Source organism: Leptonychotes weddellii, chromosome 15 (assembly GCF_054177405.1).
Source record: "Leptonychotes weddellii isolate Sample4059 chromosome 15, ASM5417740v2, whole genome shotgun sequence".
In the NCBI taxonomy this organism is placed as follows: Eukaryota; Metazoa; Chordata; class Mammalia; order Carnivora; family Phocidae; genus Leptonychotes; species Leptonychotes weddellii.
In genome coordinates, this window is record NC_138383.1 from 49,751,087 (window position 1) to 49,768,573 (window position 17,487).

Below are 17,487 nucleotides of genomic sequence, written 5' to 3' on the forward strand. Positions count from 1 at the left end.
CCCACAAATTCAAAGTGCTCCTCACCCTCCACCCATACCCCACAATCAAACAGCTCCCAAGGCAGCAGGCGAAGGACTGTAAGTCAAGGCTTCAGAGTATCGTCTCACATTCCAGACATCCCATCTAGTCAAGAGGCAACCCCGTTCCCAACTTTCTACCTACTGGGCCTACAACGGGGACTGTGCCCCTCAAACAACCTCTTTATCCTACCCAGATACTTGGTCAACTAGAAGGACCATCAGTCAATTACTCTTTTAAATCTTCTAAATCCCTAATCCCAACAGTAATCCCAGTCATAATCCCAAACTACAGCAAATCCAGAATGGAACTCAGCCACTTTTCTCTCCCTGTGGAAGGTAATAGTGCATTCACCGGTTCCAGACAGGAATGCAGTGACAGGAAGGCCAGGTCACAGACCTAGCTTTCCTAAGGTAAGAAAGTTACCAAGCACCTGTGACTTCTAGAGGCAAAGAAGTTTCTGGAATCTGGACACTTGCCAGAAGATGTCTGAAAACCCACTAAAGGAAGAAGGCGCTTGTCTCAGGTAGAGAGAACCCCAAGGAACATTGGAACCCAGACACCTCTACAGTTAAGGACTGGTCATGACTCTTTATCTCTTAGTCAAGATAGAGTTTAATAATTCTCCCACAGGTCATAGCATTCTTAGAGTCTGGGCAGAGTCAGAAAAGGTTGCGTCATCTCTGATAAGGACGGGATCAACCCAGTGCTGAGAACAGGCCCCAGTGGGAGGATTCTGGGCTCAACTAAAGCCCAACGCATGACAGATCGGCACAGTGGAGCCAGACCTAGGTGACCAGACTCATGGGCCAGTGAAGGCCACAAGAGAAAGCCTTTCCAATCCTCCCTCCAGTTCCAAGACTGCCAAAGCCCCCACATCCATGGCCCCCAGGAAGCACTTCTTACTTCCATTTCCGGCTCACCAAAAAAAAAAAGGTCCTCTAAGTCTTGGAACCAGAGCAGAGTCCATATGCAGTTCTGGCCCGCTTGAGAACCTACAATATCCAGAATACCAAAGAGGGTTCCCGACCCAATTCCACAACCCCACATGTCCCCAGAGCTGCCCTAGAACAAATAAGGTTCCAGACCTAGGATTGGGAGGGACGGGACACAGAGAGACCCTTTCTCCACTTTCAACGAACCGACAAGCAAACAGATAGGAGAAACAACAACTCTAAAGATGAAAGTTATGACAAGAATAAACATAAAACAGTCAAGCCGAAGGAGACCGCTAAGTGCTCATCTCTGCCCGCAGAGCTGACCCCACACACTGTGCTTCAGGCCACGTTTGATCACACTTGTGCACGTGGGAAGTGCGGTGGAATGAAGGCCCTGGTGCCACCCACAGGCCTCAATAAATTATATTTACAGAGAAACCAAATGAGAGGGGGGCTGCAGGTGGAGGGCCGTTCCCTCCAGTCTTCCCCCGCAGCTCCCAGCTGGCTGTCTCCTCAGGAACAATTTGGATTGTGGGGAAGAGGTTTTGACCAGCAAAACGGAGGCAGATCAAGCGGAGATCTGCCACCCCTGCTCTCCCCAGTGCGAATTTAAGGCGGTGGCCGTTGCCGACGCCGGAGGGGCCTTGCACGCCCCGCATGCCCAGGCCCGACAGGGAAGCCAGGCGCGAGCCCGCAGCTGTCCCGGCTTCCGGGAAGCGAGTGGGACCTGGGCGCGGCGCCCAGCTAGGGCCCCCCCAGAATGTGGTAGTGCACTTTGGTGTTAGTAGCAGCTCCGTGCTTCTGGCGCAGATGCAGGCGTAGTTGACTCTTGTGCCGGAAATGCAGGCCGCAGGGGTCGCACTGTGGGAGGACAGCGGGTCAGCTCCCGCCCCCTCCACGGCCGCCCCCGGCTCTCCGCGGGAGAGGAGCTCTCGGGTCCGCGCGTCTCCCGCGAGGCTCGGCGGCGGTCGCGGAGCTAGGTCCCGCCCTCTTCCATCCCTAGCTCCTCCTCCGGAGGACGGCGCCCAGCCCGGGAGCCTAACTTCGGTGCGCGCGCTTCCCGGCCCCCGGCCCCGCCCCTTATCTCCCAGGACCCCGCCCACTTCGGAGAGCTCCGGGGCCCGCCCGGCCCGCTCCCCTCGCAGCCCCGCCCCTAGGTACACGCCGGGCCCGGTCGGGTACTCACGTGGTACGGCTTCTCCCCGGTGTGGATGCGAACGTGGCTCTTGAGGGTCTGTAGGTGGCGGAAGCGAGTGCCGCAGGTGGGGCAAGGATAGGGCTTCTCCCCGGTGTGGATCAGCACGTGCGCGCGCAGATGCGCTACCTGGGCGGCCAGGGGGAGCTCAGAGCGCGCGTCTGGGAGGCACCGAACCCTCCCCGACGGCCCGCCCCGCCCTCCGGCAAATTTGCCTTGGAGCGGGCTGGGAGACGCGCTCGGTACCTGCACGAAGCGCGAGCCGCACGTCTCACACTTGTAGGGCTTCTCTCCCGAATGGATGCGGCTGTGCGTTTTCAGGTTGGCCGGCCGGTTAAAGCGGGCTCCGCAGATGGAACAGTGGTAGGGCTTCTCCCCTGGAGGCAGGGAGGCCGGGAGGTCAGGGACTCCGTCCTAGGACGCCCGCGGGCACGAAGGCCAGGGCCCTCTCCCCCCTTACCTGTGTGCACCGTGCGGTGACTGGCCAGGTTGCCTTTGTAGCGGAAGGCAGACCGGCAGAGCTGACATTTGTAGGGCTTGTCCTCATCCCCAGGAGCCAGGGGGTCCAGCCCCGACGAGCACCCAGCCACCGCCTCACAGTTCTGGCAGCTGAAAAATTCACTTCCTGGGAGGGGGGTGGGGAATGGCAATTCCAGTGAATCCTCAAACCGCAGTAGTAGGGGGTTTTCTTTTTCCCCAATTTACTGTTAAGGCTTCTGGAGTTCATTTGACTTACTCAAGGTCACATGGTTAGTAAGAGGACAAGCCAAGATCTGACTTCATGTCTGTCTGACTTCAGAATACTCTGCTAATCTCTTCAGTAGTGGTGGTAGATGGAGGCCCCAATTACTGGGTGAAGTTTCTGTTTCTCTCTCCTCTCTTGGACCACTGCTCGGCTCGACAGCTTGCCGGAGAGGCCCTGCCCAGCCCTGGGCCCACCACTCAGCCCTGATGGGAACAGGCCAGAAGTTCCCAAGCTTTGCTGCTCATTGGAAGCTTTTAAAAAATACTGATTCCTGGGCGCCTGGGTGGCTCAGTCGGTTAAGCGACTGCCTTCGGCTCAGGTCATGATCCTGGAGTCCCGGGATCGAGTCCCGCATCGGGCTCCCTGCTCGGCGGGGAGTCTGCTTCTCCCTCTGACCCTCCTCCCTCTCATGCTCTGTTTCTCATTCTCTCTGTCTCAAATAAATAAATAAAATCTTAAAAAAAAAAAAAATACTGATTCCTGGCTCCCACTTCCAGACTTTCTGATCTATGGGGTGTGACCTGGGCAATGGGATTTTGAAAAGCTCCCTAGGCGATTCCGATTTGCAGTAATTGGGGCGGGCCTTTCCTTTTGGTCCAAACTGGCCTTGAGCAGCCTGAGGAGAAAAGCCAAGGGAGGAGGTAAAAGGAAGGGCTCTTACCTGGTGGTGGGCAAGCCCGCCCAGAGTGTGATCCAGTGGTCTCTTGAGCCAGGGCTGTGAGGAGATGGGGGGTATTGACTGGAGCCTCACATTTGAACTGTCCGGTGACAGCAGGTGGAGAGAGCCTAGGCAGGTGGCAAGCCCAGAGAAAAGGATTAGGAGAGATTTTATGGAGGGGTTCTCGCCTGGAGAACTCGGAGCGGAAGGCCTACCCTCTGGTGGTGAGCCAATACTGACCAATGAGCCATATCCAATTGTGCTGCCGAAGTCCCACCCCCTCAGTCCCTGCTCCTGGCCACCCAGGCCCCATGGCTCTGCCTCCGAGCTGAGGCTGGCCTCCGCAAATTCTCGAGGTTCCAGGGTCTGTACCTGCTCTGGGGACCAGGAATGGGTCCTTCTTCACTGCTGCTGCCACCGCTGCTAGAAGCCTCATCTCCGCTGGGGAGCCTGGCCTGGGGACAAAGTTGACCAGAACTCCTCTCCCCGGCCAGGCTCCCCGCTTGGGAGGCCTGAGAGTTTAGCACGATGAACTTGTACTTCTTCCAGTTGCAGGCCTTGGGGTCTGGGCTGCCTGGGCTGGGGGGGCCTTGACTGCAGCTGCGAGACTCGGTAGGTGGGTCTGGATGCCCTTCGGAGCGCCTGGGGCTGCCTGATGGAGGGGCCGTTGGGCGCGTGGGCGGTTCTGCCTCCAAAGGCCGCAGGGAGATGCCCAGAGGTTCATAGCTGGGAAAAGTGCGAGGGATATGAGTGCTCTTTCCTAATCCTGGCCTCCCCCCTTGACACCTGGGTTGCCGCCTCACCCAACGGAGGACACCGAGCTGGGGCTCCCTCACCTGGCCTGGATGAAGCGGTGGCATGCCTGGACCACGTGTTCCATCTGCAAGTAGGTGGCGGCTGCGAGGACAGCCGGCGCAGTGGCGGGAGAGAGGCGTAGGCGTGAAGTGTACATGAAATCCAGGAGAGGAGCGAAGCCCCCGGCTTCGGGGCCCCCGGGCAGGGAGAGCACGTCCACCCCCACGCCTGCGCGGCCTCGGAAGATTGAATAGAAGAAGCCGCTGGAGAGAGGGCGGAGAGGCCACATCAGGGCCTGGGAGCCCACGGAGACACGCCACACTGTAGAAAAGCCCCACCTCCTCGCCATTATCCCCCCAGGTCCCCGACGCTCCGCGCTCAGCCTCCTGCCTCTGGAAGGCTTGGCGTCGGATCCCCGCCCAAAGACCTTATGACACCAGCCCTTTCCCATTTGGTCCCGCCCCTCCCCCCTGAGTCCCTCCCCGAACCTGCAGGCGATAAGAACCGCCTTGTGAGCGCGAAGGGGTTGCCCGCCAACCAGCAGCGTGACGTCAGTGAGGATCCCGCGCAGGCGCAGCTCATTCAGGTTGCCGAGCACGTCGGAGGAGTGGCGAGTGAACTCGCGGACGTAGCCCAGCGCACCCTCGGGGGTGCCGGTGGAACCCATCGCGACGCAGGCCTGCCGGTGCCCAGGAAAGGGCTCAGGGACCCAGGCGGTGCTCAGACGCCTTCCCTGCGCAGTTCGCCCCTTCTGCTGACGTGCGGCCAGGGCCGAGCCCCCCGCCCGGCTCGCGCAGCCTCGCGTGCGCCGTCTAGTTCTTTCCGCCCCCAGCTCATCGGCGCTCGCTTGCCCCCTAGGCTCCACAGTGCTTGCGCGAGGGGGGTGCCCCCACGCCGCGGCGTCGACGGCCAGCGTGGGGGACCCGGCCCGCAGCGCCCTCGGTTCGCCTGCTCGTGTCAGTGCAGCACCCCGCTGCCCCCGGCTTCACCGCGCGCCTGAATGTCGGGTGTCCGACCTGCCCGGGCACCCCAGACGGCCTGCGGTCCACACCCCTCCAAATCCCAGGCCCGGCTCCCTTTCCGAACCACGGAATTCCACTACTGTCTAATCCCGGAGTCCTAGTTTAGCCCAGGTAGTGGGGCCTCAGTCTTCCTACCATCAGCAACCCTTTTCGGGGACCCAGGAGTCTGGCTCCCTCGGTCTGTCGTTCTTACCCCCGTCCTGCAGGGGCTGCGGCTTCTCTTCTCAGGGGGGCGGGGTCTCTCTCCCCTCTTGGACTCGGCTCCTTTATCTGGCCGGGATGGCGGGGGCGGGGGTGGAGGTGGGGTGAACGCCTGGGTCTGTATCCTTCCTTCCTCCCGAGCTCTCCAGATGGCGAGCCCGGGGCGGGGTCTCCGGCTCGAGGGCGGGACCTCAGAAACCCTGGGGTGGTCGTAACATAAGGGGTCTTGGGCCACTGGAAGAGGAATCGGGGATGGGACACTGGAATTGGGGAGGAGGTTGGGGATATCGAGATTGGAAATATGGGTGACCCGGGTCGTCGAGGGGCCTGGGGCAGCGAAAATCGGTGTGTTGGCTTTTGGAAGGGGGGGGGGGTGCCTGTTAACTGGAGAGTGGATACAGCAAAACTCCCCCTTCCAACGTACGACATCAAGGGAGAGAGAGGGGAGCGCAGCGAGGCACCAGGCTTGGGGAGGCCACGGTGGACTGGCGTGGGGTCTCAGCAGCGGGAGGGCGCGGTGTGAATGGCAGGCTCCTCTAGCGGGGCCTACAAGAGGGGGGGCTCTGATCGGGCGGGGCGGGGAGGGGACGGATATGATTTCTAGTTCGTTTCCTTCCATTGTCCTGAGACCGGACGGCTCCGCCAGCTGCTTCCCCTCGAGGAGGTGGGGAAAGCCCCGGGTGGGGGCCGAGAGGCGCTCCGGAGACCTGGGCGTCCGGACTCTCGCGCCCAACTCTCTTCTGAATCCTTTTAGGGATCCAGAGAGACAGACTCCCGCCCAAAGCCCGCTCGCCCTCCCCCAATCCCAGCTCACTAGGGCCTCGGGCACCCGCCCGTCGGCTACGCTTGGAGGCTGGCGGGACGCCGGGGTCCAGCGCGGCAAGTAGGCAAAACCCGGCAATGTTTGACTCCTTCCACGAGGGGGCGGACGAGCACTAGCCTCGCCTCGCCGTCTCCACCCGGCTGGGGTCCACTCGGACCGGGGCGCAGGATCGATTCGGTCTGAGCGGCTGAAACCTTCGTCCTCCTCCCCTTTGCGCTGGTTGATTTTGTCCCTCTGTCTCCGGGGGGGGGGGGGGGGGGACTAAGGTTGGGCGGAGGGAGGGAGAGTTAGGCGACAGAGGGGACTTTCCTCCGAGGCTGGGGTTCCTTATCTGGGGTGAGAAATCCGCGGGCTCTGGGAGCAAGGGAACTGGTGGGAAAAGGAGTGGGGTCTGAGCCTTGGGAGCTCAGCGTTCTCTTTTCTAATTACGCTAGACACTATTATCTGTCGGTAGAGGTGAATTTTTAGTGAACATTAATCTGAAAGTTGGGTGGGGTGGACAGAGAGGAGGGAAAACAGGGAGGGTCTCGGGGTAAAAGAAGGGAGAGAGGGCAGGAGGCGTCCGATAACCGATAACCCTAATTTGAGGTCCCTGATCTGGGAGATAGGCACGGGTCACACCCTCATATTTTGTTTGGGGGAGACGTTGGGGGAGGCGATGTTTATTTGGAGACGGGGGTGCAGAGCTGAGTCTAGCTGCAAAGCAGGACTTGGGTTCAAGAGGGTCACAGGTGCCCAGGAATGACTGCCCGTCATCCGAGGAGCTGCGTATCCAGGCCTGCGGTGTCTTTATCTGATCCGAGGGCGACTTTATTTGGGCGCAGGAAAGAACTGCTGAGAAAGTGGGAATCCCAGACCACTAGGGAATCAGGACCCGGATGGGGCTTTTGCATGTTAGGGTTACTCTGGTCTCTGCTCAGTTTGGAGGTGGGAGTTCCACCAGGGGCTCCCTTTGGTATCAGGATGGAGCTGATTTTATGTTATCTGGTCAGCTGTGGAGAGTATGTTTGTTACAGGGTGTTGAGTTAGCTGGATTGTTCTGGGCACTGGGGGCTGCATTCAGAAGGCCTGAGCGCCAATGGTAAGTTTTAGGCATGGAGCTGATTTTGAAGCTATGTTAGTTTTGGGGACTCTGACACCCATAATTTGGAGATTGTCACTTTGGAATATCAGGACAACCCACTAGGCGTTCTTCAGGAGGTGGATGAGGGCTTTGTGTTGGGGATTCAAGAGTCATTGGTGCGTATGGACAATCTGATTTCAAGTAGAGTAGTCATGCTGATTTTGGGGTACAGTCTGTTTTGGGAAACCATATATGTTTCAAGGCTCGGGTTAGGCTTGGGGGGACCTGAAATTCAATCTGGAGTTTTTTTATTAGCTTGAGGTGGAACATAATAGGAACCTGGGAGCAAGTTTGAAGGCCTTCTGGGTGATTGTGGGTCATTGAGGTGGAGCAAAGCTTTATATTTGAATGTTGTGGAAACTTATTTTGAGGGGGGATAGTCCTGTGTAAACATAGATAGCCATGAAGCTTTTTCCAGGGGGAGAAACAAGGTGAGGGCCCAGAGTCGGAGACTAAAGTTTTGGGGTGTCCTTATTTTGGGGTGTTTTGTCACGCTTTGGGTGTATTTGATGAAGCTGAGTGATGGGTCATAAGGTGAGATTGATTTGGGGGTTCACTTAATTTGGAGCGTGACGCTGGTTTGGGATGTCCTTTGCTTATAGCTAGCTTCCCTCTCACCCATCCCAGATTCTAGAAATCTCTTTCTTTGCTGAACCCCCAGTTTACACCCAGGACTTGAAGGGAGAAATTTGGAAAGGTAGTGGGTAGTGTATCTCCTCTCATTTCTATGTGGCCTGGATAGATCTGAGGGACGGAAGGCGGTTTCAGACTCTGAACCCCAACCTCTTAAGGGAGCACAACTCACTTTCCGGGAAGGTGGGGAGAAGATGGGGTGTCCCGTGGTTAGGTGAACACCCCCGACTAGGGCCGTGCTGTTGGGACGTTGGCAAGGAGAGGTGGTGGTGGGGGTACACGGAGGTGATCCTTGTACCCTGAGTTTCTAGGATCAGAGCCCCAAACAGAAAGCAGTCAGAGGACTGGGAATGCGGGTGAGGTGGGTGGGGGGAGGGGTTCCCCATGGCAGCAGGGGCGAGGGGGTAAGCCAGGCCAGCTCTGCACGCCTGGTCCCTGCTCTCTTCGGCTCTCCTCCCCTCTCTCCCTCCCACCGCCCACCCCCCCAACCCAAGGAAAAAAACCTGCCTGTGCAACAGCAATAGCAGATTCCAATCCTCCAGGCTTTCCTTAAACCACCACGGAGACCAGCCAGGGGGGAGGGGAGGGGAGGATCGGGCTTTCCTGCTTCCCTAAGACTGGGGCTGTGAGCTTGACCTCCTGGCCCCTAGCCCTTCGAGGAGTGCCCCCCCTGGTCTGGAAGCCAGGTTTCCTGGCCCCTAGCCCCCGAGCGGGGGGGCCTGGAGAGACGGGGAGGAGGAAGGAGGGAGTGACTTCCAAAATTGGCATCGGGACAGAGCAGGGCTGGCGGGAGGCAGGTGAAAGACGGAATTTTCCTGAAAAAATGGGGCTATCTGAGGACCCCAAATTTGGGGTGCTAGTCCAGGACCGTCCTGCCAACATCCTAGATTTTTTTGGGATTTTTTGGGGCCCCCGGGACCCCTCTAGATGGGGTGAGGAATGTAGTGTTGGGGGAATCTGACTGGGGCATTGCAGCTGCCTCTCCCGCCGAGTTGGAGACGGATGGGCTGGGACGGGTTTGGGGGGGTGTCCCCAATTCTGACTGGGAATGGAGGAACCCCCTTCTGAGCTCTCTTGTGGGGGTCCCCCCTCCCTAGGGCACTCCCCACTCCCTGAGCCAGCCGAGAGGAAGGAGGCCAGCGATGCGACTGGGGCGGCTCCTTTCTCCTGCACCCCAAATGTGAGGGATGCACCCCAAATTTTGCTCCCTTCAAAATAGGGGACCAGGATCTCAGGGGAGAGTAGCTGAGGTAAGTGGGGATGAAAGTGTCCCCTGTTTTCAGGAGAGACGTGGCGGTTGGGGGGGAGGTTTGGAGGTGCGTGCTGGGGTGGGGTTGGGCTTTGTCAGTCTTGGAACTGGGGGGATGATTGGAGAGGCTTTCCCTTTTGCCCCTAAACTGCAGTCCCCCAAATGGAAACCAAAGGCTGAGACCAGAAGGTCCCCCAACATCCCCAGCCGTTAGCAAAGTGTTTGATTTCTGTTTCACCCCCACAAAGGCTCTGCCGAGAATGGGAGCTGGGGGCAGCTGTTCAGTTTGGGGGGCTAGGGAGGTTGGAGTGAGAAGCAGGAGGCCTTGGCAGGATTTGGTGCAGGACAGACAGGGGTCTCGAGGGAGGGGGTCTGGCATCCCCCCGGGGCCTAAAAAGACTGCTTACACCCACCATCTTAGATCTTTCTGATTGCTAAGAGTTTTGGGGGGTGTGTCGGAAGGGGGGTGGTAGCGGATGGAATGGGAGGTAGGAGGAAAACTTTTGGGTTGCAGAGGATGTTATTTTGATTTGTGGAAGGGATTTTGGCCCTTGGATTTTGCCTTCTGTGGGGTGCTTTTAAAAATCATGTCCTGGACAGGAGGAAAAGGCTGAGGGAAGGCCTAGGGTGGGGGTGGGGAGAGGCATGTTTGTCTCAGCTTAAACGTGGCTTTCTGGGGTGGGCCCGCCTTCCTGGGCCTGGTGGATGGGCTGATGGGGGTTGTCGCGGGGGGTCCGGGCGTGGGTCCTGGGGGGCGGTGGGGAGTGGGAACAGTGCTGGAGGTTGAGTACCTGGCCCCCAGGTCCAGACAGCCCTCTTCCTGGGCCCTGCTGCTCCCCTTTCCCCCTGGCCTCCATTTCCTGCCTTTGGCCTCCATCTTGTGGCAGGCCCAGGGCCCAGGGCAACTTCCGGCCCCCCTCTCCCCACCATGTTCCGGCCCCACCACCTCTGGACTGCCAACTCCCAACCCTGCTGTCCTTGGCCTTCTGTCTCTCCTTGCTTTCTCTTGGGTTCTGACCCAGGGAGGGGAGGGACGGACACAGGAAGCCTTGGGTCCCTGCCCTTGCTGAGTCGGGAGGCAGTCTGTTGGCCCCCCACAGTCGTTCCCTGTTTCCTCTGCCTCTGACCCCACCCGAGGGATCCCCTGAGTAGAGTTCTTGCGGAGGGAAGATGGTTCCAGTCTTACCCCACGGCGAGCTCATCCCTTAGGCCCCTCTCCCTCCAGTGGGCTGCCAGCCCCTAGCCCTGGTTCCCTGTTGCCCCCCCAACCCTTCCTGGGGCCACGTTTGCCTTCGAAGCCTTCTCTAGGTCCCTGCTCTTGGCGGTGGGGGTCTTCACGGCACCATCTTGTGCTCCCTTCCTCTCAAGCCACCCCAGTCCTGCTCCCGCCCCAGCAGCACACTGTGGTTTGTACGGCTCTGTGGCCACGTCCAAACCACACTGTGGTGTTAGAGCGAGGGTGGGGGAGGCACCGCTGAGGCCTGGCCCCGGGAGGCCACCCTGGAGAAGCGACACAGAAAACATCTGGGCCTTCCTGTGAGGTGGGGGGCGGCGGGGGGGGGGGGTGGTCCTGGAAGCCCTGGAAATAGCCCCACTAAAATCCCCAGGGCAGCCTCAGGAATACTGCCTGCCAGAGGTCCTGGGAGCTAGGCTCTGCCTTCGGAGAGCGGAGAGGAGTCTTTGTTGCCCACCCCCAGCCCCCCCGGCTCTAGCAGCACAGAAATATTGGCGCTGGGAAGAGCCTGCCAATATTTGCCGTGCTGCTCCAGGCAGGGTGGTGAGAGCGGCGAGGGGCTGAGGCCCTGGGGCTCAGGAGGCAGGCGGCGGCCCCCCACGCTCCATCATGTGATGCTGCAGGCACCAGGCGGGAGGAGAGGGCAATCTTTATTGTTTTCTGTATAAAAAAGTCCATCGGAAGGAGGTCAGAGGGGTTGGGGGCAGATGCGCGTACAGGAACGGCGAGGTGTGTGGCCCCAGCAGCCTCTTGACCTTCTCTTCGGCAGGCCTGCTCGGAGTCCTGGGCGATCCACAGGTCCAGGGGGAACAGTGAGAGGGGTCAGAGGCGGAAGGCTCAGCGAGAGAGTGGAGGAGGGTCAGCAGAGGTCATGAGAAGGCCAGAATCCAGGGTCAGGCTGTCTGGAACAGGAAGCAAAATGGGCCGAGATGGAGCGAGCCCCAAGTATGCTTCCAAGACAACTCTCACCTCCCCCCAGGCACCCGGCTCCTTGCTGACCCGATCCCCTGCACGGCATACTGGGGAACCTTCTCTTCCCAAGCCTCTGTACAAGGGAGGGGGCTCCTGTGGAGACCCTCTCCCACCACTTCAGCTGGTGTGGGAGTGGGAGGAGCAGGACTCCTACCCTGGTCGAAGTTGAGTTTCTTGGCTGGAGGAGTTTCTCCCAGCCCTTCGATATCCACCAGGTCACTGTTGGCGTCCGAGTCGTTCAGAGCACTGAGTGTCACATCTGGGGGGGGGGGGAGGGGGGCGTAAGCTAGGTTCTAGGTTCTAGGTTCTCCGACTGCCCCCCAGCTTCCCAAAGCTTCCGGCTCCCCCTCCCTCTGCCACTTCAGCCCCTCTCTGGGAACCTTGACAGGGAAAGGAAGAGAGATTGGTCCTTCTTTGACCCACCCCCCAATTCTCTCCCTGGACCTCGGACGGGACCTTGAGCCCCCAGGCAGCAACTCGGCAGCCCTCACCAGCCTTCTGTTTCTTTATGGGGGGACCCCCGGCCTCAGGGACACTGGAGCTGCTTGGTGGAGGGGCAGCTGGAGGAGGGGACAGGACACCAGACGGCATCTTCTTGGGCCCCTTCTTGGGCGACTCAGCTGGAAGGGGGATGCCAGAGTCTTCATATACCTTGCGCTTCACGGTGGCCTTTATCTGGGCCCTGAAGAGAAGAGAGAGCAGGTTAGGAAGGGAGTCATCAGAGCGATTGAGGGAAGAAGGGAGGGGAGGGGCAGGGGTAACGGGCCACTCTGAAGGAATCCTGGGGAGCCCCTTCATGAGCATCACGGTTAGGGGCCCAACTTTTGGTAGGGTTCTCGTGTTCCCCCGAAGCTTTGCACACACTCAGGGCAGATGGAATGTGAAGAGTGGACTCCCTGAACTGTGTAGTGGGGAAGGCCCACATCCTAATTCTCTTCTGGGAGAGAGAGGTGTGGGTGTGGAAGGCTACCAGGTAAGCCCTGGCGATCCACAGGTAGACTGAGACTTAGGACCGGATCCCGCTCAACTAGTCCAGAGTCACAATATCCCCAGAAACGCCACAGTAACATCTTGAAGGAGCTGTGCAAACCACCAGGGAACTCCCATCACCAAATTCAACTGTTGGCCATCTCAGGCAACCCGAAATAAAATTCTTGGAAGGTCCTGGTTACCACAGCATTTCAGTAACGTCTGACCCACTCTTATTCTTTTAGTCTTCCAGGAGGTGCTAACACAGCCAGAAGCGAGCTAGGAAAGCTTGCTGAGCTGGAAGGGAGTTCTCAGGAAGATGGCAGGTGGGTGTGGAGGAAGAGTGCCCACCCCCCTGCCTCTGCCGGCCACCCTCCCTCACACTGTCCGTTCCTTGATGACACAGCTGATGTGATTAAGATCGTCCCCAAACCGCTTCACCGCAGCCCTCAGCATCTCTATCTCCGTCTCCGTCCACTTGGCACTGTCAGAGGGGAGAGGGGGACAGGAAAGTGGGAAGAGGGGGGTGTGCGGCCAGCCCGCAGGCTGTGCGTTCCACAGCCACCAGCCCCCTCCCCCAGTCCCTGGGGCCCCGTCCGTGGGTCCCTAAAGAGGGCTTCCTTAAAAAACAAAAAAGCAGACACCTCTTGGCGCCCTGTGGGCATCCTGAGGACCCCCAAACACACCTATCCCGACAGCCACGTTAGGAGAAAGCCTGTCCCCGAGCAGCGTGCGGCAGCGGCTGCAAGGAGCGCGCGGAAAGCAGTCCCGCCCGCGGGGGGTCTTACACCCAGAGCCCCGGCCGCGGCGTGCAGCGCTCGGGCCGTCCCGCATGCCCTGCGGTCGGCTCGCAGCACGGCAGAGCGGCGGCCCGGGTCACGTACCCCGCGGGGGAAGAGTCGGCCACGGGATGCAGCTGCATCGTCAGCTCCCCGAGCTTCGTGAAGGCGGCGCCCGCCGCCGAGAAGATCTCTCCCACCTGGGGGCGGGGCGGCGTCACGGGGGGCCGGCGCACACCCCCGCGCCGTCCCGCCCGGAGCCCCTAGCCCCACCCCAGCCCGGCTCCCGCCCGCCCCCCGCCCCGGGCGGAAGAGCCGGCGCCGCGGGCACGGGGTGGGGGGCCGCCCGCCCGCGGCCGCCAGGGAGCGCTGTCCGCGAGCGAGGCCGAACCTTTGTGGACGCTGACGTCATGGCCCTGCGCGCCTCCCCACGGAGGAGACGCCGCCGCCGCCGCCGCCGCCGCCGCCGCCGCCGCCTAGCCGGGGACCACGGAGCCGGGCGACCGAGCCTCTCGGGCCCCCGCGCAGGAAGTCCCGCCCCTCCCCGCAGCCGATTGGCTCCCCGCCGGCCGCTCCCCGCCTCGCCCGCCGCGGCGGCTTCGGCGGCGCCCGCGAAGCGGGGGGCCGAGAGGGGAAGACACCGCCTCACTTCCGGCCCGGCTTCACTCCACTTCCGTCGGCGGGCCGGGAGTCGCGGCGTGGAGGCCGCTCTCCAGCCCCGGTGCCCGCCCCCGGACCCAAGCACAGACACACGGCTCAGGGGCGCAGTTTCTCTTTATTGTGCAGGGACAGGGGACGGCCAGCCCCAGCCTCCCTCCGCGGGGGCCGGGCGCCGGCCAGCCAGGGGTTCAGTCCCGCCGAGGGCGCCGGCATGCGGACGCGGGTGGGGACAGTCTTTAAAGAGAGGAGGGGGCTGGTCAGGGGAGACGCGACGATGCGCTAGCGCACCATGTATTCCTTGCGCTTATTGAGCCGAACTTGGCAGAACGAGAAGCCTCCGAGGAGGAGGTAAAGGCCCGCGGCGATGAAACAGTTGTAGCTGACTCGCTCGTAAAGTTCATATATTTTCTGAGGGTCCTTCCTGGGGGTGGGGATTAGGTAAAGTGTCAGAAGCATTCACAGCGGCCAACATTTCCTGGGCACTGTGTGCCAGGCACCATCCTAAGCGCTTTTACACGTATTATTCAAGCTTTCCTAACCCTATGGGGCGAGTTCTAGGATCGCATCCACCCGGCGGGAGAGGGACGGCGGCACAGGGCAGTCAGGTAAAATACCTAAGAAGCCACATCTGGACTGGTGGGTTTAGGAGGGCCGCTAAGGAGAAAAGCTCCTGGCACTCAGTTCTCTAGCCTCGGGGCCCAAGCATCCCGCCACCCGCAATCCCCCCCGCCGACAATTCACAGCCTCAGCCGCCTCCCACCTGCCCCCAGCCCCGCCTCTCCCACCTGACTACTTACTCAAAATCTTTCTCGGTGAAAGGAACGTCCTCGATGAGCACAGCGGAATGGACGTTGAAAAAGATTCCGAGCATTATCTGAAAAGAGGCAACGGACAGGTTTGCTGAACCCAGGCACCAACCTGATCACTCCCTAAGCCCCTCCCACGTCTACTGTTGCCACAACGTCTGGGTCTGGGAGCTACCAGAACGAGCTGGGGTTGGGGTGGCTGCTGCTGGATTCGGACTCAGTCACCAGGATTAGGGCGTGAGCTGGTGAAAGAGACGGCTTGGCTGGTGCAAGGGCACGAACAGCGAGCAAGCTAGATTATCCTCCTCTCCAGAGGCGTCATTATCACGGGACTGGGAGGAAGGGGTCAGGGGAAATCAGCCCTTCCGAGGATTTCTTCCTAGAGTGGGGCGGGTCATCCTGGGGAAACAAGGCCCCAGCTGCCCATTTCGGGAACAAGCGCTCCCTTTCCCCACTGCCCTCCACTCAGCACAGGCATCTCTCAAGGACCCAGCTCTTCTCCCTCCTACCTTGAGGGCTCTCCAGATTTACCAGCCGCGGCTCCCGTTCCCAGCTCCAGCTCCCCACCCACCCCCGCCCCGCTCGAGTTCCCCATTTCTCCATCTCCGTTGTCTCGTTCTCCAGCGGCTAATCAGCCACCCCCTCCGGCCTGCCTGCTGCTAGTTTCTAAGGCCCGCAGTCTCCCAGCCTCCCAGCCCTCCAACACCGGGGCCCCTCGGGCCCTGTCCGGCCGTCGGCGGGCGGTCCCCTCACCAACATGATCACTCCCCAGGCACTGAGGACGATGCCGCAGGCGGCCAGCTTGGGCCCACAGCACAGAAGCGACGCCATGAAGAAGGGGGTCGGGGATCGCCTAGCTGCGGGCCGACCGAGCGGGAAGGCGGCGAGAGGAAGGCCCGGATGCGCCCGGGGCGAGCGAGCTGGACGCGGGGGCTCGCGCCGCGGAGAACCGGCCGCCGGGAGCGCCGCCAAGGGGGCGTGGCCTCCGGCCCCAACCATAGCGCCGGGAGGGGGGGAGACGCAGGGCGGAGACGGCGGGGCGCCCCCGGGTCCTCCCGGATCTCCGGCGGGGGCAGGCGGTGGGTGAGGCCGAAGCAGCCCCTCCGGAACCCCTTAGAACCCATGTAGCTGGGGCGCGGTATTGCAGGAGCAACCGCTCCCGTTTCTTGTCCCCCCCCTCCAGGCTGGAATGGAAGGATCCAGCACGTCACGTGAGCGGACCGGGCAAGTCAGGTGACGAGGAACCCGCAGTAGCCGGGCCTGGGGAGGGCGGAGGTGTGGCGGCCTTCTGGTTACCCTGGCGATGGGCTCCTAGGTGCGGAGGATCGGAACTAGCCCCCTTCCCCTCCGATACCTTAGTTTCGGGTGGTGGCCTGTGATGGGGGCCTGGTAAGTGAGACATGCAGATGTCCAGCGAGAAAGAACGCCCCTGTCTCCTGTCTTTTCCTGCCTGCTTGAAACAGAGACTTCCCGACCCAGGGAAAGGAGGAGCCCCTTCCCGAGGCCGAGCGCGCAGCCGTGGTCAGACGCTTTGCAATTGCCACGGGCCCCTAGCACCGGGAGTGCCTCGTGAAGTAACATTTGTTACCAAACGTAGAAGGCTGAATCGTTTTGGAGGCCGAATCCGGGAAAAATGCGGGCGCCGGGAAAAGTGCGGGGCGGGGGCGGGGGCGGGGGGGGGGCCCGACCCAGTGTGAACAAGTTGTGAGGGTGAGCGGTCTTGCTAACTGTGTCGGCGAGAGGAGTGAGCACCCAAAGATGTCACTTTGCCTCCCTGTTGGGAACCGGGGAGACCGGTCACAGGTCCTTGGAATAAGGGAGGGTACAAGACTTTTAAAAAAGTACGAATAGGTCACCCTCTGCAAAGAAAAAGTCTGTGTACTTCACCGGTGAGAGGCAGCTTGGTAATAATTATTTAGGGAAATAGGGTGTTTGAAGAACACGGTTTTGCACCGAGCTTGCTGTACACGTTCTGGTGAGGACAATGATCGCAGCATAATCGAGAGGGGCCGTTTGAATCCCAAGACCCCAGAACCACACACAGAGACACTAACAGCGATGAACCTAACTTTGTGGCATTTCCCCCCCATTTATTTTATGCATATCGTTCTTAAACAGGTTGTGACAGAGAACTTGGATCCAAAGAAACACCTATAGACCCCAGGAAACTACTGCAGGGGCTGGGAAAGGGGTTGGGACACGAATTTCATGTCTCGTTTGCTTGAGACTGCCCGGGGAAGGAAGCCATCCTGGGATGGCAGGTTTCTGTTCTGCCCAGGAGCACCATTCTCACTGGACTACTTTTGGGGTTGGTGTGTGAATAAGGGGAATGGGGTGGTGGGAACGTTGCCAAAGCTGAGTCAGGAAGTTTTAGGTTGGCCACCGGTGCAGGAAGTCTAGCTCCTGGGAAGGGATAATTAGTTGAGGTAGTTGATTTAGGCAATTAATCTTCCCGGTCCCACCTCAGAGCATTCTCTGGATGTTTGGCAAGTAGGGTCAGTGCCTCAGGCTAGTGCGGGGTAGCCTGGTGCGAATACTGCTCCTGATGGTCAAATCCAGCCCACAGCCTATGCCTGTCCCTCTAGCAAAGCACAGATTCTCTTTGCATTTTTAAACCGTTGACCAACGCAAAAGGAGAGTATTTTGTGACACGTGCAGTTCCTATT

General features: G+C 60.2%; 3 protein-coding genes and 1 long non-coding RNA gene across 7 annotated transcripts; 1 reads left to right on the top strand and 3 right to left on the bottom strand.

The window, feature by feature from the left end:
* Window positions 1–610: 610 nt before the first annotated feature.
* Window positions 611–5,696, bottom strand: BCL6B (BCL6B transcription repressor). 2 transcript variants are annotated; one of them, XM_006743119.3, is made up of 9 exons: window positions 5,566–5,696; window positions 4,839–5,029; window positions 4,392–4,613; window positions 3,928–4,281; window positions 3,559–3,683; window positions 2,613–2,777; window positions 2,399–2,529; window positions 2,144–2,281; window positions 611–1,818 (listed from the first exon to the last, which is right to left on the bottom strand). In XM_006743119.3, exons 2-9 carry the CDS (start codon window positions 5,015–5,017, stop codon window positions 1,702–1,704), a joined length of 1,431 nt encoding a protein of 476 aa, XP_006743182.2. In that variant the 5' UTR covers window positions 5,018–5,029; window positions 5,566–5,696; the 3' UTR covers window positions 611–1,701. The 2 variants fall into 2 exon arrangements, with proteins under 2 accessions (XP_006743182.2, XP_030894855.2); XM_031038995.2 differs by having other exon boundaries at window positions 5,508–5,658.
* Window positions 5,697–6,962: 1,266 nt separating this feature from the next.
* On the top strand, window positions 6,963–13,016 carry LOC145717436 (uncharacterized). The gene is made up of 2 exons (XR_014140647.1): window positions 6,963–9,402; window positions 12,822–13,016. It is a non-coding gene; the product is annotated as an uncharacterized LOC145717436 (long non-coding RNA).
* On the bottom strand, window positions 11,266–13,907 carry BACC1 (BPTF associated chromatin complex component 1). 3 transcript variants are annotated; one of them, XM_081805848.1, is made up of 6 exons: window positions 13,747–13,907; window positions 13,461–13,555; window positions 12,959–13,060; window positions 12,099–12,289; window positions 11,762–11,866; window positions 11,266–11,537 (listed from the first exon to the last, which is right to left on the bottom strand). In XM_081805848.1, the coding sequence occupies exons 1-6, from the start codon at window positions 13,765–13,767 to the stop codon at window positions 11,473–11,475; spliced, it is 579 nt and encodes a 192-aa protein (XP_081661974.1). In that variant the 5' UTR covers window positions 13,768–13,907; the 3' UTR covers window positions 11,266–11,472. The 3 variants fall into 3 exon arrangements, with proteins under 3 accessions (XP_081661974.1, XP_081661975.1, XP_081661976.1); XM_081805849.1 differs by having other exon boundaries at window positions 11,266–11,533; window positions 13,747–13,906; XM_081805850.1 differs by lacking the exon at window positions 12,959–13,060.
* A 204-nt stretch (window positions 13,908–14,111) lies between these two features.
* Window positions 14,112–15,798, bottom strand: RNASEK (ribonuclease K). The gene is made up of 3 exons (XM_031038967.2): window positions 15,575–15,798; window positions 14,813–14,889; window positions 14,112–14,436 (listed from the first exon to the last, which is right to left on the bottom strand). The coding sequence occupies exons 1-3, from the start codon at window positions 15,650–15,652 to the stop codon at window positions 14,295–14,297; spliced, it is 297 nt and encodes a 98-aa protein (XP_030894827.2). The 5' UTR covers window positions 15,653–15,798; the 3' UTR covers window positions 14,112–14,294.
* Between the last annotated feature and the right edge of the window lie 1,689 nt (window positions 15,799–17,487).